The sequence below is a fragment of the Leucoraja erinacea genome, chromosome 7 (genome assembly GCF_028641065.1).
Source record: "Leucoraja erinacea ecotype New England chromosome 7, Leri_hhj_1, whole genome shotgun sequence".
NCBI classification, from domain to species: domain Eukaryota; kingdom Metazoa; phylum Chordata; class Chondrichthyes; order Rajiformes; family Rajidae; genus Leucoraja; species Leucoraja erinaceus.
The window spans coordinates 73,011,101-73,037,306 of record NC_073383.1 but is presented as its reverse complement, the minus strand read 5'-3'; the positions used below and the strand labels follow the sequence as shown (position 1 = coordinate 73,037,306).

Here is a 26,206-nt window from a genome sequence, read left to right as displayed (position 1 = left end):
AGAGGAAAGGAAGAGGTGGAGACAGCGCATCTTTCCCGTAACGGGGCGACCAGGACTGCATGCAAAACTCCAAATGCGACCCAACGGTGGTGCTCCAGTAGCCATGCCTTTGCTATGTGTGGTTCACTATGAATTGCCTCAAGTTCCTGTTGCATCTGTGTGTTACGAGATGAGCGTTATTATCCTGGATGCTAATTCAACAGCACATTTTGGTCCAGTGCACATACTATTAATCAAGACAAAGGGAAGGGGATCTCTAACTGTACGACTGCTTCGTTGAAATCCATCAGCCTTGCTTGGAGGTAAGGAAATCAACGGGAAGGACTAAAGAGTTTGCAATTTCCTCTTCGTCTCTTTAAACATTCATATTTGTAAAACAGCTACAGCTGCCAGTGAGGTTGTGTTAGAATTCAATGGCAATGTTAGAGAATTATTCTATTCCATACACCTGGTGAAAAGACTTAACACGTGGTGTGTACAGTAATATTATGAGAGGAATAGATCGGGTAGATGCACAGAGTCCCTTGCCCAGAGTCGGGGAATCGAGGACCAGAGGACGTAGGTTAAAGGTGAAGGGGAAAATCTTAAATAGGAATCCGAGGGGTAACTTTTTCACTCAAAGGGCAGTGGGTGTATGGAATGAGCTGCCAGAGGAGGCAGTTGAGGCTGGGACTATTGCACTGTTTAAGGAACAATTAGGACAGCACTGGACAGGACATGGATAGGACAGGTTTGGAGGGATATTGCTCAAGCGCAGACAGGTGGGACTAGTGTAGCTAGTACATGTAGGCCGGTGTGGGCAGGTTGGGTCAAAGGAATTTGTTCCACGGTGGAAGACTATGACGCTAAGGCTTAGTTTGAATTATTAATTCACAAGATGTGAACATGGGCAATAATGCCATGTCATTAACTTAACTGAGAAGGCAATTAACAATTGGGTTTGTAATCACAGGTAGACCAGAACAGTTATGGGTGGCCGATATCATTCTCTAAAGAACATAAGATTTAAACTGCAAATTGGAGGAACAGCACCTCCTATTTCGCTTGGACAGCTTACAACCCAGCGGTATGAATATTGACGTCTCTAACTTCAAGTAACTCTTGCTTTCCCTCTCTCTCTCCATTCCTCCCCATCCTAGCTCTCCGACTAGTTTCACCATCCAGCCTCAACTAACAATGATCCATTCTACATATTCCTTGATCAACGTCGCCTTTGATCTCTCATTTTCACACCTTATCCTCCCATATCACTGTCTCCCTCTCCCTTGATTCTCAGTCTGAAGAAGGGTCTCGACCCGAAATGTCGCCTATTCCTTCTCTCCAGAGATGCTACCTGTCCTGCTGGGTTACTCCAGCATTTTGTGTCAATCTTAAGTGTAAACCAGCATCTGCAGTTCCTTCCTTTCCTTGAGATTTTATAACACTACTGGGGGTTTAATGAAAACATCGTTGAAACGGATTTTAATGCCATGTTTATTTAATTACTATAATTACATTTTCTCCATCTTAATTTTCTCCTATGTTGGGATTTCCAAGCTCATGCAAATGGATCAATAGTCCAGGATTCAGACTGCTGGTTCAATAGTCTGCAGCAAAAAACAAACTGCTGGAGGAATTCAGGCAACATCTGTGGAGCAGGATCTCAACCCGAAACTTCAGCTGCCCATTTCTCTGGAGCATGCTGACCGGTTGCATCGTGGCTTGGTTCGGCAACCTGAGTGTCCAGGAGCAGAAAAGGCTGCAAAAAGTCATCACCACTGCCCAGTCCATCATCGGTTCTGACCTCCCTACCATCAATGGGATCTATCGCAGTCGCTGCCTCAAAAAGGCTGCCAGCATCATCAAGGACCCACACCATCCGGGCCACATACTCATCTCTCCGCTGCCATTGGGAAGAAGGTACAGGAGCCTGAAATCTGCAACATCCAGATTCAGGAACAGCTTCGTCCCCACAGCCATCAGACTATTAAACACAACTTCAAACAAACTATGAACTATAACAACTGATTGCACTTTATCTGTTTACTGATGTGTGTATATATACATTCTATGGTATATGGACACACTGATCTGTACTTACGACTGCAATATCCTGTTGTGCTGTAGCAAAGCAAGAATTTCATAGTTCTATCTGGGGACACATGACAATAAAATCTCTTGACTCTCCATAGATGCTGCTTGATCGGCTGTGTTCCTGGGGCAGTTTGTTAATTTGCACAAGATTCCAGCATCTGCAGTCTCTTGTGTCTTCCATCACCCTTTGTTTCCCTCAATGTGCCAGCCGATAGTAATGTTGCAGTTGCCATTCGTCAATGGAGAATTGGATAAATACATGAATTGCAGAAAACTATGCACGGGTATAGGATGATTCACATTGAACACGTGAGTCCCGGATAGAGTGGATGTGGAGAGGATGTTTCCACTAGCGGGAGAGTCTAGGACCAGAGGTCATTGCCTCAGAATGAAAGAAATTTCCTTTAGGAAGGAGTTGAGGAGGAATTTATTTAGTCAGAGTAGGTATGTTACAAAACCTACCTGAATCGCCATTGGGAATCTGCCCTCAGTCAGGTCGGCGATTTTGGCGCTGTTTGGAGGGGGCAGGTTTAAAACGCGATTTTTACTAGGCTGTACTAATCGCACATGTTCAGCCTAGTAAATCATTAACGAAAAATCGCTGCAAGACCCGGTCGCAAAAGGTATTATTAGTTTTATAGGCCTCGATAATATAGTTATAATAGTCTTAAAATTACTGTTTTATTCCGCAACATCTCGCAGCCCCAGGGTTTTATAGAGCAAACAATTAAAGGTATGTACCTTATTTTTACATTAAATGGGGCATATATATAACCCTGTAATTAAAGTTATCTATAGCGAATAGTTTATTTTGGGCTTTTTATATCCCGCAGTATTTTTCTCGGCATTTGAGGGCACTAATCCAGCGCGCTGTCAACATTCTAAACCTGCGCGTTCACAGAAACCCACTAGAAAGCCGATTTAAATGGGCATTTATTTACAGCAATTGAACACTAAATTCCTTCCATTTGGCCTATAAATTCATGTAAATTAGATATAAAAATCATGTTATATTGTGAATTATTTGTGAATAATCTTTGGACACTTAGGCTATTTAAAAATGTTAATCTTTCCTTAAGAAATGGCCTGTTGACTATCCAAGATCACAGCTTTTTTGTAATGTCCATTGAAAATCAATAGGGAACAAGATGCTAATTTCCGAGTATGAAAATGGCCATAACTTTTTTAATACTTGAGATATGAAAGTGAATTTGGTGTCAAATTAAACTTATTGTTATGCTTTATCTGATGGGATAAATTGCAGACTTGATTTTTAAAATCTCAAAATTTTGTAACATTGCTAGTCAGAGGGTGGTGAATCTGTGGAATTCATTACCACAGAAATCTGTGGAGGCCAAGTCAATGGATATTTTGAAGGCAGAGATGGCTGGATTCTTGATTAGTACGAGTGTCAAGGGTTATGAGGAGAAGGCAGGAGAATGGGGTTAGGAGAGAGAGATAGATCAGACATTATGGACTGGCAGAATAGACTTAATGGGTCAAATGGCATCATTCTGCTCCTATCACATACATTTATGAACTTATGACCATTTGTTTGTGAACCTTGGCTCTAGAAGTTTAGAAGAATGATGGGGGGGGGGGGGGGAGGAGGCTCACTGAAACTTGCCAAATGGTGAAAGGCCTGGATAGAGTGTATGTGGAGAGGATGTTTTCACTAGTGGGAGAGTGATGGCCAATGTCGATCGTCAGGCTTGAGGCTATCATTTCAAGGAATGGATCCAGAGGAAATGGTCATGATTTTAAAATACTTAATTTAATTTGTCTTGCATTAAACTAATGACTGGGGAATGTTCATAGTGCAACAGCACCATTCCCTGGCTGCTTAAGGCATGGCATGAGGATACTCCTGGTGTTTACCCCACCAGTGGAATGGCTTAAGACTGTCTTGGGTGCATTTCTCCCAGTTGATCATCGAGGCAAAACTCGGCCTTTCCTTGGGCGTGATCACATCCAGCCTAGACTTGGCATGCAGAGTGAAAGTCTCACGCTAGCCTGCAGCTCGGCTCTGCACGCTCTGATCCTGCTGGTGATTCGCAGAATAACTTGCTTAGTGTTATAAAAAAAAAAAACAGAAACTATGATATTCCACAGTATCATTCAGAGCCGAAGCTTGTCAAATCAATCACCGCTGCCTCACATTAGTTTCTGTTCTCTGTTACACCGCATGAGCGAAAGAGGGAAACAAATGTGTTCGGCAAACACCATATTTTATGCAGAGTATTCCACACTAGAATCCATTTCAAGGCACAACTGCAACTGCAGAGCTGATACACATTCAGTAAATCAATCAGAATTTGGTACAATGTATTAGCTGTCGGTTCAACCCGTTAACATGGTGCTGTTCTGTAACACATTGCACTCTTAAAATATGGGCAGTTTGGATGCACTTTGTTTTGAAAGGTGGTTCTGTTAAAATGGAGAGCAAAGGAGTTTCATGACAACAACATGCCCAACGTTAAGGTATACATGTTTCGGCCCTGCTGAGTGCCCCCCATCCCCCCTGGACTGTCTTCCTTGGATGGTCACGTCGCACAGACACATCTGCACTTTAGTCTGTTGAACTGTTCTGACTGTTTTACCGTTCTTTTTACAATCCATATTCTCGGGATATCTAAATCTAAATTTTATTAGTTATTTATGTTATGACATCGGATGGAAGCTGCATACCAAATCTCGTTGCGCTTATGTGCAATGACAATAAAATATATTATTATTATTATTATTATTATATTATTATTCTGACAGCAATTTTTATGAGTTGCACAGAATGAGTATATAGCCATGAACAGGCATTATAAAATTAATGTAGCTCATGATAATTCATCATATTGAATGGCATGTTGGCCTTCATCACAAGAGGAGTTGAGTATAGGAGCAAAGAGGTCATTCTGCAGTTGTACAGGGCCCCAGTGAGACCACACCTGGAGTATTGTGTGCAGTTTTGGTCTCCAAATTTGAGGAAGGACATTCGTGCTATTGAGGGAGTGCAGCGTAGGTTCACAAGGTTAATTCTCGGGATGGCGGGACAGTCATATGCTGAGAGGATGGAGCGGCTGGGCTTGTACACTCTGGAATTTAGAAGGATGAAAAGGGATCTTATTGAAACATATAAGATTATTAAGGGTTTGGACACGCTAGTGGCAGGAAATGTTCCCGATGTTGGGGGAGTCCAGAACCAGGAGCCACAGTTTAACAATAAGGGGTAAGCCATTAAGAATGGAGATGAGGAAACACTTTTTCACACAGAGAGTTGTGATTCTGTGGAATTCTCTGCCTCAGAGGGTGATGGAGGCCGGTTCTCATACTTTCAAGAGAGAGCTAGATAGGGCTCTTAAAGATAGCGGAGGCAGGGGATATGGGGAGAAGGCAGGAACTGATTGTGAATGATCAGCCATGATCACATTGAATGACAGTGCGGGCTCGAGGGGCCGAATGGCCTTCTCCTGCACCTATTGTCTATTGTCTATCATAGTCATACAGTGTGGAAAGAGGCTCTACAGCCCAACTTGCCCACACCGGCCAAACATCTCAGCTACACTAGTCCCACCTGCCTGCATTTGGTTGATATCCCTCCAAACCTGTCCTATCCATGTATCTGTATTAATGTTTCATAATCATTGCAATAGTGCCTGCATCAACTACCTCCTGTGGCAGCTCGTTCTTTACATCTACAACCCGTTGGTGTAAAAAAGTCACCCCTCAGGTTCCTATTAGATTTTTCACTCCCCTCAACATAAACCTATGTCCTCTGATCTTGACTACGTCCTCTGGTTCTCCACTGTGTCCTCTGATTCAACACTATGTCCTCCAGTTATCCACTATGTCCTCTATTTCTCCACTATGTCCTCTGGTTCTGTTTCATCCTCAGCAGGATGTCTTGCATTGCAAATCAACTTATGGCACTGTCGAAATAGTAATTAGATTCAGAATATCGTGTAATGTATTATCCACAGTGCCATCACTGTTGAAGTGAAGAATTCATTGCAATCTGTTGGTTACTCTGGGACTCCGGAGTGCTAGTAGATGCAATGGATTAGATGCCAGGATTTAGCTCAGAACACAAGGATGAAAGTTTCCTCTGCAGCTGGTTCGAAGGCAGAACAGTGGAAGAGATATAGAAATAGACTGAAAAGCAGCTGCCCAAATGGAGACGAGAGGGGTGGCGCTCCATCAGAGATGTGAGGCGTATTTAGTGGAAAAGCTCAAGGGTCAACGCTTGGACGTTTACCACGGATGTTGCATAATCAAACAATTGGAAGCAGTAATTGACACAAAGCTGTCAGAATTTACTAAACCTCCAAGTTGAGAAAACTCACAGAAGCAGGCTCATCAAAATCCCGAACTGCAATTTTTTTTTACTGTTTAACCATCAGTCAAAAACTAAACGCTATTTTACAGTCTAATGTCAATCAGGCATTTGAATAAAGCAACCCATTTCTTTTCATTTGCAGGCATTGATCATTCACAGTCTGGACTCGTCCAAGATGAATTTTGGAGGAAATGCTTTTGTGGTTTTAACAAAGGTTTATTTGGGCAGCGTAGTGGTGCAGCAGTAGAGTAACTGCTTTACAGCGCCAGAGACCCGGATTTGATCCTTACTACATGTGCTGTCTGTATGGAGTTTGTGCATTCTCCCTGTGACCGATGATGGGACGGAGTACAGGAAGGAGATTGAGAACCTCGTGTCCTGGTGTCGAGACAACAATCTTTTTCTCAATGTCGGCAAGGCAAAGGAGATAGTGATCGACTTCCGAGGTACATATTGAAGCAACGACCAAGAAATAAGAGGAAAGCCACTTAGAACGGAGACGAGGAGACACTTTTTCTCACAGCGAGTTGAGAGTCTGGAATTCTCTGCCTCAAAGAGCGGTGGAGGCCGGTTCGCTAGATACTTTCAAGAGAGAGCTAGATAGGGCTCTTAAAGATAGCAGAGTCAGGGGATATGTGGAAAAGGCAGGAACGGGGTACTGATTGGGGATGATCAACCATGATCACATTGAATGGAGGTGCTGGCTCGAAAGGCCGAATGGTCTACTCCTGCACCTATTGTCTATTGTCTATTGAAAGCACACCAATGCCTTTATTTCCTTAGAAGGCTTAGGAAGTTGGGCATGTCCCAATACAACTTTCATCAACTTCTACAGATACACCTTATAAAGCATTTTATCAGGATCCACCACAGCTTGGTTTGGGAACAGCTCCATCTGAGACCGCACGAAATTGCAGCGAATTGTGGACGCGGCCCAGACCATCACACAAACCAACCTCCCTTCTATTGAATCCATTTATACCTCACGCTGCCTTGGCAAAGACAGCTACATAATCAAGGACGAGTCGCACCCCGGCCACTCGCCCACTCTCCCATCAGACTAAAGGTATAGAAGTGTGAAAACGTACACAACCAAATTCGGAGACAGTTTCGTTTCAGCTGTTATCGGGCTAACCGAATCATCCTACCACAACTAGAGAGCAGTGCTGAACTACTACCTCCCTCTTTGATGACTCTCGGACTATCCTTGATCTGACTTTGCTGGCTCTTTTTAAACGTTATTCCATTATCATGTATCTGTACACTGCAAATGGATTTATTGTAATCATGTACAGCTGTTCCTCGACATACAATGGGGTTACGTTCCGATAAACCCGAAAATATCGCAAGTCGAAAACGCATTTTATATAATGCGAACACGTGACCAGAAGTGATGTGCGGCTCGTTGCCATTGCAGAGTGTTTGCATCATCGTAAAGTCGAGATATCGTAAGTCGAAGCATCGTAATTCAGGGAGCATCTGTATTGTCTAAGAAGAAACTGCAGATGCTGGAAATCGAAGGTACACAAAAATGCTGGAGAAACTCAGCGGGTGCAGCAGCATCTATGGAGCGAAGGAAATAGGCAAAGTTTCGTGCCAAAACCATTCTTCAGACTCAGACCTAGCGTCTGTATTGTCTTTCTGTTGACTGGTTAGCACGCAACACAAGCTTTTGACTATACCTCGGTAAACGTGACAATAAGCTATCCTGACCATGCGGGTTGTGTCCGGGTGCTCCGGTTTCCTCCACACTCCAAAGACGTGCAGGTTTGTAGGTTAATTGGCTTCAGTAAAATTGTACATTGTCCCTCGTGTGTAAGGTAGTGTTAGTGTACAGGGTGATCAATGGTCGGCGTGGACCCAGTGGACTGGAGGCCTGTTTCCACGCCATATCTCTAATTCATTAGAGGTAGCAATTTGGTTTTGCAAAAAAAATGTTTGTTAGACAATAGACAACAGACATTAGGTGCCGGAGTAGGCCATTCGGCCCTTCAAGCCAGCACCGCCATTCAATATGATCATGGCTGATCATCCCCAATCAGTACTCTGTTCCTGCCTTCTCCCCATATCCCCTGACTCCACTATCTTTAAGTTAGTTAAAACATGATATGGAATAGGTAGGAAGGAACTGCAGATGTTGATTTAAACCAAAGATAGACGCAAAATGGTGGAGTAACTCAGCGGGACAGGCAGCGTCTCAGCAGAGAATGAATGGGTGACGTTTTGCGTCGAGCCTGAGGAAGGGTCTCCTTCTGTCCAGAGATGGTGCCTGTTTGGCTGAGTTGCTCCAGCATTTTGTGTCTTCGGTGGATTCATGTAGCAGGAAAAGAGGTCAGTCGACGGAGATCCCGGGGGTCAGACCCCACGATGGAGTCGACGGAGCCCGCGGACGACCCCTGTGTTGACGGAGCCTGCGACTGGGGCCTGGGTCGGCGCCACGGAGGCATCCGGAGAGGTCCTGGATAGTGGAAAGGTCGGTGCGGCGGTCGATAATGGCACTGACCGACGGACGAGAACGAACCATGTGGAAGTGAGGACGCCACTGCCGAGGGAAGGAACAAAGGAGGACCCGGCGTGGAGGGAGGGGGGGAGAGGGGAGGGCAGTGTGAGAACAAAGGGGGACCTGGTGCTGCATACTTTGTAACTGTGTACGTGCCCTTCATGTGGTGACTGTTCGCATACCTTGGGTAAGCAATCAAAGAATTTCACTGCGACTTGTCACACAGAACAATAAAGTATTCATTCATTCATCCATCCATCCATACATTCATTCATTCATTCATTCAAATCATTCATTCATTCATTCATATGTCTTTGCCAGCTCTGTAAGATAGGCATTCGAGCACTTCTTCCCTGGCATCATATCACATCCTACTAGAGTCCCGCTCCATCTTCACAGCGCTGCACATTCATGCCTTTTCAAGCACATCCAATTTCCTTTTGAAAATTACTATTGAACTTCCATCATCTTTCAGTATTGAACCTCAGAAAATATCTCTCGGCATTAACTATTTCTTTTCATCTCTTCCAAACCTTCAATCCATTCTTCTTTTTGTTAATTATCTCAAGTCAAGTTTCTGACCCTCCTGCTGAAGAAAACCCACTACTTTAAGATATGTATTAACTGAATCTTTAACTCTTTTGGCTCCTGTTCCAAAATGTCACTTTCAATGAAATATCAGCAATATTAAAATATAAAGTCATAAGGTCACAAGAAATAGGAGCAGAATGAGGCCATTCGGCCCATCAAGACCACTACACCATTCAATCATGGCTGATCTATCTCTCCATCCTAACCCTATTCTCCTGCCTTCTCCCCATAACCTCTGACACCCGTACTAATCAAGAATCTATCTATCTCTGCTTTAAATATATCCATTGACTTGGCCTCCACAGCCTTCGGTGGCAAATCATTCCACAGATTCACCACCCTTATTAAGTATGAAATATGGTCAAAATATTAAAGCAATAAAAATGTTGGACTGAAAACAGAAAATCAAAATCTGCGAAAACATGCGGAAAATACGGAAAATTACGGAAAGCATCATCAGAAACAAAAGTTTCTAGATTGAAATAGGGGCTGTCCCACTTGGGCGACCTAATTGGCGAGTTTAGAAGAGTTTAGGAGAGTTTGAAAAAATGACATGTTGAAGACATCCTTCGACTATGTAGAAGATCTCCTTCACACCTCCGACTAGCTATGACTAACTGGTAAAATTGGACACCGAATAGTGGAGAGTGAAGACGACCTCCTTCGATCTCCTTCGACCTCCCTTCGACTATGATGAAGATTATCTACGACTACCTTCGACTCCCCTCGATTGCCTACGAATAACATGACGACCTATTACGACTAAACCTATGAGTAAACAAAGTATCATTTTTTTCCATGGTGACCTTTTTTTACTCGCGGGTGTTTTTGAAAAAAAAGCCACGACCTAGCTGAGACCTCGTGTACGCGGAGACCACTCTCGAGCATGAAGGAGAGTTACGATGACCTCCTACGACCTTGTGTGAGCCATGCTACGCGTATGAGTCGAAGGCAAACTCGCCAGAACTCGCGGATTAGGTCGCCCAAGTGGGACAGGCCCTTTACTCTGTTTTTCTTTTTACTGATACCACCTGACTGCTGAGAGTTTTCAACATGTTCTGTTTTTATTTCAGATTTCAAGTATAAGCATTGTGTCGATTGTCATTGAAATAAACGCATCGAATATAGAACTGTACAGCACAAGAACAGGCCCATCAGCCCGTAATGTCTGTGCTGGACATGATGCCGAGATAAACTATCCTCACCTGTTAGCACAAGATCCAGATCCCTTCATTCCCTGCATATCCATATTCCTATTGAAAAGCCTCTTAAATGCCACTGCCTCTATCACCACCATTGTCAATGCCTCTACTTCATTAAAGACTTGGAAGGTTTGGCCTGTCACAAACAACTCTCACCAATTTCTATAGATGTGCGGTAGAAAGCATTTATTAAAGGATCCGTCACAACATGGTTTGGGAACAGCTCCATTCAAGACCACAAGAAATTGCAGAGAATAGTGGACTCTGCCCAGACCATCATACAAACCAACTTCCCTTCCATTGACTCAATTTATGCTTCATGCTGCCTCGGCAAGGCCAGCAACATAATCAACGACAAATCTCATCCTGGTCACTTTCTCTTCTCCCCTCTCCCATCAGGGAATCTCCAGGATCAGGTCAGAAGCCATGACGAAAGATAGACACAAAATGCTGGAGTAACTCAGCGAGACAGGCATCATCTCTGGAGAGAACGAATGGGTGACCCTTCTTCAGCCTGGTTATGGACAAGGGAAATGAGAGATATAGACGATGATGTAGGGGGATAAAAAGCAATGAATTAAAGATATACAAAAAAGTAACGATGATAAAGGAAACAGGCCATTGTGAGCTGTTTGTTGGGTGAAAATGAGAAGCTGGTGTGACTTGGGTGGGGGAGGGATGGAGACAGAGGGAATGCCGGGGTTACTTGAAGTTAGAGAAATCAATATTCATACAACTGGGCTGTAAGCTGCCTGAGCGAAATATGAGATGCTGTTACTCCAATTTGCGTTTAGCCTCACTCTGTCAATGGAGAGACTTCGGACAGAAAGGTCTGTGTGGGAATGGGAAGGAGAATTAAAGTGTTTAGCAACCAGGAGATCAGGTGGGTTCAGGCAGACTGAGCAAAGGTGTTCTCAACGAAACAATCGCCCAGTCTACATATGGTCTCGCCGATGTATAAGAGTCCACATCTTGAACAACAGATACAGTAGTTGAGGTTGGAGGAGGTGCAAGTGAACATCTGCATAACCTGAAAGGACTGTCGGGGTCCCTGGACAGAGTTGAGTGAGGAGGTATAGGGACAGGTGTTGCATCTTCTGCGGTTGCAGAGGAATGTAAGAATCCATGGCACCTGACACTAGGAACCACATTCCCTTTAAATTCTCCAGTCTGGAAGATCACATTTTTCAATATCTTTTGAAATGTCTTCACATTCAGCATCAGGCGAAACAGCTGCATCAGTTACATTCTTATTTTATTTCACTATTGTGGCTGACTGGCATATTTCAGGGTGTAGGGTGGTATGCTGAGGGATCCACTGAAACTCAGTGCAGTCAAAGACTTTAGTGTACAAGGTGTACGCTTGGGTAGTTTACACCCCAGCAGTATCAACATTGACGTCACCAATTTCAGGTAGTCCTTGCATTCACCCTCTTTCCCTCTTTCCCCTCCCCTTCCCAGCTCTCCCACAGCCCACTGTTTCCGCCTCTGCCTTTCTTCTTCCCGTCACCAATTCCTTCTATCCAGAGGTGCTGCCTGTCCCGCTGAATTATTCCAGCATTTTGTGTCTATCTTCAGCCAACGACTTTTTTGGAGGAAGGAGCAGTCAAAATGTCGAAACCATAAACTGCTGGATGCTAGTTTACACAAAAGGACACAAAGTGCTGGATTAGCTCGGTGGGACAGGCATCATCTCTGGAGAACGTGCTTAGGTGCTGTTTGAGTTGAGACTCTTCCGAAGTGAGCATTTAGCACATGGTCCCAGCATGGCATAAATTCAAGGCTTCTTTTTTATTTCATATCTTCAGAAATATGTTTATTTTTTACTTCCTCATTGATGTGAACATCACTGCAGCCAGTATTATCAATACTGAAATATACACAGCACATACATAAATTGTCTGAAACTGTATGCTACATCTTGAATGACACCAACATGTTTTAACTAAGATGTCAACAAAATAGAGAGAGTACAGAGGAGATTTACTAGAATGTTGTCTGGGTTTCAACAACTAAGTTACAGAGAAAGGTTGAATAAGTTAGGTCTTTATTCTCTGGAGTGCAGAAGGTTAAGGGGGGACTTGATAGAGGTCTTTAAAATGATGAGAGGGATAGACAGAGTTGATGTGGACAAGCCTTTCCCTTTGAGAATAGGGAAGATTTAAACAAGAGGACATGACTTCAGAATTAAGGGACAGAAGTTTAGGGGTAACATGAGGGGGAACTTCTTTACTCAGAGAGTGGTAGCGGTGTGGAATGTGCTTCCAGTGGAAGTGGTGGAGGCAGGTTCGTTGGTATCATTTAAAAATAAATTGGATAGGCATATGGATGAGAAGGGAATGGAGGGTTATGGTATGAGTGCAGGCAGGTGGGACTAAGGGAAAAAAAGTTGTGTCGGCACGGACCTGTAGAGCCGAGATGGCCTGTTTCCGTGCTGTAATTGTTATATGGTTATATGGTAGATAAAAAAAAAACAGTTCAGTCCAAATAAAAAGTTCCCATCGTCAGAAGACAGGCTTGTCAGATGCATCACTTCCAGAAAGGAATCAGTTGGCTTGAAGCAAATGAGCTTTGGGATTGATCTTATAGACCCATTTGTGCTGAAGAATATCAGAGATCTGTCAATTTTTACGAGCTGTTAAGTCTAATCAGTTTGTTTTTCTTCTTCCTTGACCAAGTTTCCAGACATTGTTACAAAACATATACCTGTCCTATGGAAAATAGTTTGGTGCAAAGCGCTACACCATGGGCACATATAAAGGCCATTCTGCCCTATTGAATTTGTGCGGCTACTCAAGAGCCAAGAGTGTTTATTTGTCATATAGTCATCGGGTTATAGAGTTTGTACAGCGTGGAGACAGGGCCTTCTGCCAAACATGCCCTCACCGGCCAACGTACCCCAGCTACACTAGTCCCACTTGCCCGCATTTGGCCATTACCCCTCCAAACCTGTCCTATCCATGTACTGGTCTAACTGTTTTTTAAACATGGAGTCCCTGTCTCAACTACCTCCTCTGGCAGCCCGTTCTATATTCTCACCACTCTTTGTTACTCCTGAAAATATTACCCCTCAGATTATTATTAAATCGTTTTCCCTTCACCTTAAACCTGTGCCCTCTGGTCCTCTACTCTGGGCAAGAGACTCTATGCATCTACCCGATCTATTTCTCTCATAATTTTATACACTTCTATAAGAACACCCCTCATCCTCCTGTGCTCCAACGAATAGAGACCCAGCCCGATCAACCTCTCCCTTTAGTTCAGACCCTACAGCCCTGGCAGCATCCACCTTCTTTAGTCAGATGGTGGTAAATCTGTGAAATTCTTTGCCACAGAAAGCTGTAGAGGCCGTCAATGGATATTTTGAAGGCTCAGATAGATAGATTCTTGATTAGTATGGGTATAAGGGGTTATGGGAAGAAGGCAGGAGAATGGGGTTAGGAGGGAGAGATAGATCAGCCATGATTGAATGGCGTAGACTTGCTGGGCCGAATGGCCTAATTCTGCTCCTATCACTTATGAACACAATAGGCACAGATACATATAATAATCAAAAAGGTTCAGGAAAGTTGGGCCCGAGGGCCTGTTTTTATGCTGTATGACTCTTCAGAGCAAAAAGAATCCTTGCTTCCCCATTCTGATCCAAAAGTGGAAATCTCTCAACACTGGTTCCATTTTTGATCATCTTTCTCAGAGATCCACATCCAAAATATAACAATGAGAACTGGACACAATACATCATAGAGTCATCGAGCCACACAGAGTGGAAACAGGCCCTTCAGCCCAACTTGCCCACATGTCCCAGCTGCACTCGTCCCACCTGCCCAAGTTAGTTTCAGTCTAGTTTACTGTCATGTGTACCGAGGTACAGTGAAAAGCTTTTGTTGCATGCCAACCAGTCAGCAGAAAGACAATATGTGATTACAATCACGTCATTACAATGTATTGGTACGTGATAAGGGAATAGCATTTAGTGCAAGGTTAAGCCCAATCAAGGATAATCCAAGGGTCATCAAGGAGGTAGATAGTAGTTCAGGACTGCTCTGTATTTGTGGTATAACCATATATAATATAACAACCATATAACAATTACAGCACGGAAACAGGCCATCTCGGCCCTACAAGTCCATGCCGAACAAATTTTTTTCCCCTTAGTCCCACCTGCCTGCACTCGTACCATAACCCTCCATTCCCTTCTCATCCATATGCCTATCCAATTTATTTTTAAATGATATGGTAGTGTGGTTTGGTCGTCTGATAACAGCTGTGAAGAAACTATCCCTGAAACTGGTGGTGTGCGTTTTCACACTTCTATACCTTTTGCCTGATGGGAGAAAGGAAAAGCCCATATCCATCCTAACCTGTCCAATCCATGTAGCAGAGTTGTGGCTTTTATTCAGGTGTGACATAACTTCGTAATCAGTGCCTCTATTTATGAATCCCAAGATCACATTGGTTTGCTAACTGTTTCCCTGATCATGTTTTGTGCTTTCAAAGATTTATACACAAATCAACGGTGTTACTGTACATTTTGTTTTACAATTGTACCATTTGGTTTACATTGTCACTCATTCTTTCTACCATAATATATCACTTCACAATTCTCTGTATTAAATTTCATCTGACATTTGTCTTCACGATTTGCCAGACTACCTTGTTCCAATTCAATTCTTCCCTCAACACTGTTTTCTTCACTTCCAAGCTTTAAATCACATGTAAATGTGTACGTTTTAGTTTTTTAAAGTTTAATATAGAGATACAATGCGGTAACAGGCCCTTCGGCCCACCGGGTCCGCTCCGACCAGCGATCCACGTACACTGGCACTATCCTCCACACTAGGGACAATTTACCATTTTACCATAGGCGATTAATCTAGAATCCTGTGCATCTTTGGACTGTGGGAGGAAATTGGAGCTCCCTGAAAAAAAACGCACAGGCCACGGGGAGAATGTACAAACTCCGTACAGACAGCACCCGTAGTCAGGATCGAACCCAGTACTCTGGTGCTATAAGGCAGCAACTCCACCACTACACCACCCTGCCGCCCCTTCAGAGCTCTGGATGTCAAGATGAGTACATTTATTCCAAAGTTGGCCTATGTGAAGTAGCTACCATCAATTTAACACTGTGTTGGAATATCGCTTTAAAAATATATATTTTGACGTGATTCTATATCAAAGAAAAATGAGAACATTTTGTAACGTTGCAGATGCTAAAGTCCAATCAAAGATAGTCCGAAGGTCTTCAATGAGATAGATAGTAGCTCAGGACTACTCTCTAGTTGTTGGTATGATAGTTGAATTGCCTGATGAAGGACCTCTTCGTGAGCAGTCATTTGGGATTAAAGTATGGCAAAGGATATCAGCATTATGTCCCACAGACTAACAAGTTCATAAGTTCATAAGTGATGTGAGCAAAATGTGACATTTGGCCCATCAAGTCATCTCCGCCGTTCAATCATGGCTGATCTATCTTTTCCTCAACCCCATTATCTTGCCTTCTCCCCATAACCCCTGACACCCATACTAATCAAGAATCTATGCCTTCAAAATATCAATTGATTTGTTCTCCACAGCCTTCTGTGGCAATGAACAACACAGATTCACCACCCTCAGAAAAAATACATTCCTCCCCATCTCCTTGCTAAAGGAACGTCCTTGAATTCTGAGCCTATGACCTCTGGCCCTGGACTCTCCGATTAGTGGAAACATCCCCTCCACATCCACTCTATCCAGGCCTGGAGAAGATTGATGAATCAATTTTTGTATTACAGCAAACTCGCGGTGTTGCGTTCAACATTATTCTTCAAGATTTCTTATGTTTGTTCCAGCTTATTTAATTAGCTGAGCTACTAGTTTCCCGCACTGGTTCTGCAATACTAATTCAGTAATGATAACCAGTATACTCTCATATCAGTGAAATTGAAACACAGAAAGTAGCTATTGCCATGTTGTGAGACTAGAGGCAATGCCCTATCCAATATCCATAGTCTATCCCTATTGCCTTTTTATATTATTTCATCTTAAAAACGTATCCAATTTCATTCTCAATTACATCTCATAAGTTCATAAGTTCATGACAGAAAGTGTTGTGTTCCAATAAGCCAAGTATATAAAGTCATCTAACTTTTCCCTTTGTTATTGCTTAACCTTCAGGCTGTGACCTCTTTATACCAAATTGACAACCTAATGAAAACAATCTCTCAGTACTTACCCTTACAACATGTTTCATTAACTTGAAAACTTGTATTTTACCCCTCATAACCACTGTCACACGTATAAAGGACGCTGTTACAAGCATTCCTTGAACGATATAACCTGACATTTCTAGTTCCAATCTAATGAACTTTCAAGGTACTCTCCAATGTCATTCCTCTAATGCGATTCCTAAAATTGCATGCAAAGCTCCAACCGAGGACTGTTCGAGCAGTGAATTGTCCAAGTTCTACATCAATTTTAAGTTTACCTTTGTAGGACAGACAGTGCAAGAAAGAAAGCAGAGAGAGAGGGAGAGAAACAGAGAATACAATATATAGACACATGGAGCGAGAGAGAGGGAGAGAGAACATGATTGAAAGATACAGAGTGGAAAACACTGTGACAGAGAAACACACAAAGCGAGAGAGGAACGATTTGAATCATGAAACGATTAAAATCTCAGCAACAAAAAAAAGATTATTTGGTTCATTGTCTCTGCACTGACCATAAAATAACTGACTGCCATAATCAATGGTTCAAAGGTATTTTATTGTCACGTGTACCAATTAAGGAACGGTGAAACACGATTTGCCATACAGCCATACTAAAAAAAAAGCAACAAGACACACAGCTACACTAAATTTAACATAAACATCCACCACATCGGATTCCCCACATTCCTCACTGTGATGGAAGGTAATAAAGTCTAATATTCTTCCTCTTTATTCTACTGCGATCGGGGCAGTCGAACATATGCAGTCGGGGCGATCGAAACTCCTGCGGCTGGAGCTCCATATAACCAAGGGACCGCGAGCTCCACGATGTTAAAGTCCGCAGGCTTTGTTTTAGCTCAAGATTCTAGCATAATATGTAGCTTGCTAGATATTAAGTTCTTATTCAAGCACCTTTTGCAAATGATTAGAGCTGTGTGTGGCTTGTACTGATGTTTCAGGCGCCAAGTTTCAAATCTTCAACTCTCTCTGGGTGAAATCATCTCTCAATTTCTGTCGGCAACCACCTTATATCTTGAAAACATGACTGGTTATTGACCTTTCTATGTCTAGGTATTTCATAATTTTACATACCTCAATTTAAAGCTATGCCACATCTTAACCTCAATTAGCAAGTTTCACACCAAGGAAAACTATGCTAAGATCAAATAAGATCACAGCGCTGGACAAAATCCCAGTGCCTTCTTGGTCCAGAGGCTGCAGAGTCGCTGAGCTAAATTGCCTTGTAGTCATAAATGTTGGTATGAAAATGATAGGCAAGAGAGCGGTCGACACTGTGGCGTAGCGGTAGAGACCCGGGTTCGATCCTGAGTTTGAGTGCTGTCTGTACGGAGTTTGTACGTTCTCCCCGTGACATGCATAGGGTGTTTCCGGGATCTTCGCTTTCCTCCCACATTCCAAAGACCGTAGGCTAAATGTGTAGGAACTGTTGCTCCAGTTGCTCCAGCTATTTGTGTCTATCTTAGGTTTGTAGGCTAATTGGCTTGCTATAACTGTAAATTATCCTTCCCCTGTCCCACTTAGGAAACCTGAACGGAAACCTCTGGAGACTTTGCGCCCCACCCAAGGTTTCCGTGCGGTTCCCGGAGGTTGCATGTGGTTGCCGGAGGTTGCAGGTAGTGGAAGCAGGTAGGGAGACTGACAAAAACCTCCGGGAACCGCACGGAAACCTTGGGTGGGGCACAAAGTCTCCAGAGGTTTCCGGTCAGGTTTTCTAAGTGGGACATGGTGTGTGTGGAGGATAGCGTTGGTGTGCGGGGATCGCTGAGCGGCACGGACTCGGTTCCCTGCTTTATCTCTAAACTAAACCAACACAGTGTTAAAGTAACACGAATATATATATATATATATCCCACAAAAACAACAGGAGTATGAATATCTAGGATAAACCCTGCACAAAGTCAGAAAAGATAGGGGAAAAAAATCAAAGACAAATAATCTAATTCAATTAAATCTTATTTGGTGTCTTAAAATGTAATATGTTGATCTTTTCTGGACCTGGAATTGCTTAATCAATTCAAACTGTTCACCACCAACATAACACATGAATCATAATTTTTCTGCTTAACTTTCAATTTCACCAGTAACAACATTAAATGTGCAGGTTTCTTGAAATTAGCAGAAACATCCCACAAAATTTGAAAAAGTACTATAAATATCCAAAAATAAAAGCCGAAATTATTGGTCCATTTTCAGCAGGTCAAGCAGCATCAATGGAGACAGAAATGGAGTAAATGTTTTCAGTTTGGATACGTTTAGTTTTCGGATACAGAGTCTGCACCGGCCAGCGATCTCCGCACACACGCACACACACAGACAATTTAGAATTTTACCAAGGCAATTAACCTACAGACATTTGGAGTGTGTGAGGAAACTGAAGCTACTGAGGAAAACCAACACAGATCACGGGGAGAACGTACAAACTCCGTGCAAGCAGCACCAGTAGTCCAGATTGAACCCGGGTCTCTGGCACTATGCCGGGCAGCAACTCTACCGCTGCGCCACCGTGCCGCCCTCTCATTCAATGACCTCTCATCTGAACGAGCTTCGCTTTGCGCTAAAGAGGAAGTGCAGGAATGGCTTCTTGGAAATGGTTGCAAAAGTGACATCAGTATCAATCAAGTGACCGCCCTGCGGAATCAGTGGCTCGTCGGCACCGCAAAGGAAAGATACTTAGAAAATAACATACTTGGGTACGTGTCGTCAAGGGATATTAAACCAAGGCAAAAAATATGGAGGGCCAAATAATCCAATTTTGAACTCATTGTTTTATATCCTTAAGTCACTTATCGACAGTAGAGGCATAGAGCCTTACAGTGTGGAAACATGCCTTTCGGCCGAACTTTCCCCACACCGGCCCACATGTCCCATCTACACTAGTCCCACCTGCCTGCGTTTAGGTCATAAGTGATTGGAGCAGAATTGGGTTATTCGGCCCATCAAGTCTACTCCGTCATTCAATCATGGCAGACCCATCTCTCCCTCCTAACCCCATTCTCCTGACTTCTCCCCAACCCATAACCCCTGACACCCGCATTACCTGCCTTTGGCCCATATCCCTCCAAACCTGTCCTAAACAATGTACCTGTCTAAATATGTCTTAAACGTTGCGATAACAAATAGTAGTGAGATAAGAGACCAATATAAATAATGTAAGATAGACAAAAATGCTGGAGAAACTCAGCGGGTGAGGCAGTATCTATGGATCGCTCCATCGATGTTGCCTCACCCGCTGAGTTTCTCCAGCATTTTTGTCCACCTTCGATGTTTCCAGCATCCGCAGTTCTTTCCTAAATATAAATAATGTACGTGCTCACACAACTGTTCTTTTATGCTGGGGCGTTATTGAGATGTTGGGCAAAATTCCACATTGGTTTGTCATTGTTTTCGTAACTAATCCTGTTTCTCTCCAATCCCATAATCTCATCGGGTAAAAATAAATGAAGCGTGAAGAAGACAAAGACACAAATGCATTTTATTACGATGACGCGATAGGCAATAGGTGCAGGAGAAGGCCATTCTGCCCTTCGAACCAGCACCGCCATTCACTGTGATCATGGCTGATCACCCACATTTAGTACCCCGTTCCTGCCTTCTCCCCATATCACCTGACTCCGCTATCTTTAAGAGCTCTATCTGGCCTACTCCTGCACCTATTGTCTATTGTCTGTTGACTCGCGTCATCGTAATACAATGCATTTGTGTCTTTGCCTTCTTCACGCTGCGGTGAATATCTATTGTTACACTAGGAGCCCATGTACTTCAGTAAACAGTTGGCCTAGCCACTGGTTCCTTTAAAGTAATGAATGACCTTCCAGAATGTCAAGCTTCGTTAAAAAAAAAAAACATTTATCGCTTTCCAGAGCACTTGAACCAACTGTAGATTGGTTCTGCTAAAGTTGACTTTCAATGTGATATTGTCTCTCTCCCAGGTTAAGGAGGCAAAGTCACATTCAATGGCAATGTAGTGAAGCTGCGAAAAGACAAAGGCGTTAGTGGGTCAGCCACAAAACCCTGTCCCGCCATTTCAATAGATCAAGGCTGACTTCCACCATTTACCACCACAGCTCCGTATCTCTTGGTATCTCTTTCCAGCACAATACTACCACTCCCCGCCTAGATAAAATAACTTGCCCCAACATCCATGAATGTTTGCGGAGGGAATTCCGACTTTGTACTGTGCAGAAAGGGATAGCAGATGCTGGTTTATACCGACTATAGGCACAACGTGCTAGAGTAACTCAGGTAGCGGGTCAGGCAGCATCGCTGGAGATCAAGGATTGGTGACGTTTCGGGTCGAGACGCTTCTTCGGACTAGCACCATTCTACCACTCCCTGTCTAGACAGATTACATTGTCCTAACGGCCATGAATGTTTGTAGAGGGAATTACGGGTTTGTGCTGCTGTTTGTGAGAAACCGTGTCGCCACGCTTCTAATTCTCAGATAGTCTAGTCTGGTCCCAGACTCGCCTACAGATGGTGCGTCCATCTTATTGAATTTACATCCAGCATTGTAAATACGTTTTAGACCGTATTAAAGGACTAAAGTGGACCATTGTGGGCTCCACCGTTCCTTGATCATCGTTGCTGGCTTGGATTTGTTCTTTTTATACTTTTCATTCATTTGTTCTTTGTACCTTTTCATACCTCTAGTCTCCCTTTCCCCTGACTCTCAGTCTGAAGAAGGATCTCGACCTGAAAAGTCGCGCATTCATTTTCTGTCCTGTCCCGCTGAGTGACTCCAGCATTTTGCGTCTACCTTCGGTGTAAACCAGCATCTGCAGTTTCTTCCTACCCGTTTTATCTTCTATATTGTGCAGAACAATACTTGCCAACTCATCGTCGAATCCCCAAACTCACTAATTCTGGGACGGCACAGGAAATTGGATCTTTGATTTCGTTTGGTTTAAATAGAGTTTCCTATCTCAATAAGGTAGACCCATAAGTTAATGGTATCGTTTCCAAAGTTTACACTGGAGGTCTGAAATGTATATCGTGTGTCTGAACGGGAACGGTCATCTGAGATCTCAATTGCAGAACCCTCAACGCGGTTGTACCAGGATATAAAAAGGCTTTCACGCCATTAAGCAAAGTAGCCAACAAATGGCACAACATTTTACTTAACAAAAGTTATTAGCAAGTATAAATCTGCATTAAAAATGAAACAAGTTGGACGTTAAGATCAGTTTTGGAAATCTTGCGCATAATTTTGCAGGACTAACTGGAATGTTGGAATACGCAACTGCGCAAAAGAGCGTTGTGCCCAAATCGGTTCGCCACTGCTGTGATCAGTGATGTAGCCCTTTTGGATATTGCGTAATAAAACCGAGAGAGCCAAGAAATAGAGAGACTTGATGGCAAAACAAAATATCTGGGATGGAAGATACATCCAGGGTAAAACTGTGCTCCGATTCGAGTACGATTCTTTGTACAAATCTGCAGTTAGATAAGAAAAAGTTGCAATGCCCATGCCATAGCACACCATCGCATGCAATTAAACATCATTGCATACCATTACAATAGCATAGCATCGGATTGCATACAATTTTATACCAAAGTATACCATAGTATACAATAATATATCAGTCTATTGACCTGGGAGCAGCATCCCGGTTTCACTATGTGAATGACTGTCTTCATTGCCCATTCAATGTGCCTAATGCGGAAGATGCACTGGGTTTTCCCACCGTCTCACAGAGCCAACAGGAACCCAAAGACATCATGTTCCCGATTGGTCTCCGGATGATTTTCACCAGATAAGCAATTCAGGAACCCAGGATGGATACACGGCATAAGTCGGAACCCATTACGAATAGAACTGTCCATTTTAAATGCAGCTCAAAGTTCAATTTGTTAAAATTAATAGAAACATAGAAATTAGGTGCAGGAGTAGGCCATTCGGCCCTTCGAGCCTGCACCGCCATTCAATATGATCATGGCTGATCATCCAACTCAGTATCCCGTGCCTGCCTTCTCTCCATACCCCCTGATCCCCTTAGCCACAAGGGCCACATCTAACTCCCTCTTAAATATAGCCAATGAACTGGCCTCAACTACCCTCTGTGGCAGAGAGTTCCAGAGATTCACCACTCTCTGTGTGAAAAAAATGGACAGAGTTTACATTAAGTCCATACCTCGAAGGATAAACCAACTACACTGCGCTAATTTGTAATAAAAATGGATTACCAAATCACAAATGTGAAGTTTCACAAGAAAGAAGTCACTCCCATGTTCTTCCAATTATTTTTTTCCTCCTATGATTCACCACATTGATGAGTTGTAAACACAAACATAGTTTTTCTTTTGAAACACTGCTCCCCGAACCAGGACTCGTTGCAACTTATCTGGGCAACATTTGCTCTAGAGCGACACCTGTAGTCTGTCAGAGAACTGCAGCACCGTGAATAACATAGCTGGAGAAGTGAAACTAAGAAACAAAGTTGTGACAACTGTTCGCGTCTAGGAACGACAATTACACGCTGGATGTTGCTTAAAATGGAATGATCGACGGTAACTTGATTTTTATTTTGCAAAATAAATAGCAAATATTGCACAGAGAGAGAGAGAGAGAGAGAGACGTCTGTTTCAATATAAAGAACTTTGCAAATCTTCCATAAGTCAGAATTTACTCATAACAAGCCACACTGTCATCAGTCAAACTCGCGGGAGAACAAACTTGCACGCATTTCCAACGCTTTATCACTTTCTGCTAATCGAGTTGACTTGTTAATTGGAAACCACCAGGTGAGGATTTCATGGTGGGCTGTGATTCAGAGATTGTTGATGTTGATCAGGTGTGCTGCTTGTGGCTAGCTGTGGTTCGCCTGGTCCCAGTTTCTGGGAACATGGGCATATTTGAGAGGCAGCGGCGAATAACACACCTGTATTGAATGAGTACTCGTGAAGTCGAGCGAATTCTGCAACAAGCAGGTCTAGAAACAGGCTAGAAAACGGGGAAAGATGACACAGTGCCGGGGGCGCGGCAGTAGATTAAAACCCGTCAAAAGAACACGCTGGGAAAATGCACAGTTTGCAGGACAAGTCTACCAAAGAAGAAAATAAAAATATTACACCTGCTAGTTTTACTGATCTGGACACTTAAAAAGGTGAACGGGGAAAAGGGTGATATTTTGCAGATTCCACACTTGTGTGTATTATTGGTGTATACTATCAGATTGAACGCGGTTTAAGTGGAAACATAGAAACATAAAAAAATAGGCACTGGAGTAGGCCATTCGGCCCTTCGAGTCAGCACCGCCATTGAATATGATCACAGCTGATCATCCAAAATCAGTACTCCGTTCCCGCTTTCACCCCGTATCCTTTGATTCCGTTAGCCCTAAAGAGCCAGCGTGTAACTCTCTATTGAAAACATCCAGTGAATTGGGAGAAGTTGGAATGTGGAATACGCCATCCAACAAGTCCAACAAGCTGGTGATCTGATTTTTGATGTGGGGGGGAGGAGGGGACGTAAAAGTTCGGACTAAGCTGGTGCCCTGCATAATGTTTCTGGATTTAACACACTCCAAGTCTCCCGCTACTTTCCTGTAGGGCGGAGAAGAGGTTCCTCAAGGAGTGAACAGGGCGAATGCAACTTTCCAACCTCGCCGGTGGGAGAGAAATTGATAAAACTTGATCAAAACATAAAGAGACAGCGAAGAGAACTAGCGGTCTGATCATCTTCCCAGTCTGAGCTTGGAATCGCCAGAGATCGCCTCTCGATAACTTTTGTGTTATATTCCAAAAATAAAATCACCGGCTATGCTTTATGTTCTGAGATACCTAACAAATCATTGCCTTGCGTTGAAATTTCAATTGGTGCCCGGTTATTTAAAATGACACAAACTCGCAACGTGCAGGAAGGAATAGCAGATGCTGGTTTACACCGAAGATAGACACAAAATGCTGGAGGAACTCAGCGGGACAGGCAGCATCTCTGGAGGGAAGGAATGGGAGACGCTTCGGGTCTTCAGACTGAGGAAGGGTCCCGATCCGAAACGCCACCCATCCCTTCTCTCCAGAGATGCTGCCTGTCCCGCTGAGCTACTCCAGCATGTTGTGTCTATCGCTGGAGTATCGCAACGGATCGAACAGCATCCTCGGCCTCTTTCAAGAAGGGTCCCGACCCGAATTGTCTCCAGAGGTGCTGCCTGACCCGCCTGACAGATTACTCCAGTAATCTGTGTCCATTTGTGCAAAACAGCATCTGCAGTTCCTGGATTCTACATTTGTATCTACTCGGTTTCATCCTTGATATTGTCCCCTCTTTCTCTCCCGGTTTAAAGGCTCGCAGTGAGTCGGATTCTATCTTCAGTTTACAGGGACCCTCTGTGGTTAGAGGCTCCAGGAAGCGCTTTATTTTGTAAACACTGGCAAGCGCGCCTGCTGGCGTCTCGCTTAGTAGACGGGCTCCCCTTTAACGAGGGCGTCCCACCCGCGGCTTGTGAGCGGCGGCATCCAAAGCGGCTCATCCTCCACTCCGCACGTCGGCAAGTTACTGGGGCTGAATGAAAAGCTACGCTCGGAAAGCACATCGATCGCGCCACTTCCATTCGCAGCCAAAAGTTACAGCGCAAAAGCAAATTCCCCCCCCCAGCTCCGGAAACAGCGAAGTGTGAGGCACTTATTATTTAATATTGCGGTCTAATCCGGAGTAATAACACGGCGCGGCTGAAAATCGCACACAGACACACACACACACACACACATCTCTCGCAGTCAGATAGGGAACCGGTATCTCCCTTGAACAAGCAGAGGCGATTCTCACTGTAACACCCCCTGCCCCTCTCTCTCTCTCTCTGTCTCTCTCCTCAGTGTGTGTTGCGACACTTTGTAACGGGGCTGTAAAGACACATTTAGAGAGCTGTACTTACGGGGATGAGCGGCGGCGACACACACCCACAAGCTGACGAACAGAGAGCAGCCAAAGGACAGCTTGATGCCAGCGAGCGAATCCATTTTCAAACAAGATCGAGTGGGTATAGATAGATAGACACACAGAGAGAGGGAGAGCGAGCGACCGAGACTGCAACTCTCCGCTCCTCGCCACGCTTCTGTAATTCTTCTTTCTTCTCTCTCTCTCTCTCTCTCTCTCTCTCTCTCTCTTTCCCCCCCCCCCACTCTCTCCCTCCCTCTCTTCCTCCCTCCCTCCCTCCCTCCCTCACAATTTTTTCGCTCCCCCTCCTCCTCCCTCCAGAAGCAGCTGCCGCTTCACGCCATCCCGCCGCTACACGTTCTGCTGCGCCAGCATGAGGGCACAGAGCCCGGAATCACGGACGTAGAGCGAGAAGATGCAAGTAGC

General features: G+C 43.8%; 1 protein-coding gene across 1 annotated transcript in view; it reads right to left on the bottom strand.

Moving 5' to 3' along the window:
* The window catches only part of LOC129699107 (contactin-associated protein-like 5), a 1,038,064-nt gene extending 1,012,092 nt beyond the window's left edge, over window positions 1-25,972 (bottom strand). Inside the window, exon 1 of the mRNA XM_055638766.1 lies at window positions 25,779-25,972. Coding sequence (XP_055494741.1) covers window positions 25,779-25,863 — 85 coding nt within the window. The 5' untranslated portion in view covers window positions 25,864-25,972. The remainder of the gene's footprint in view (window positions 1-25,778) is intronic.
* Window positions 25,973-26,206: the final 234 nt, after the last annotated feature.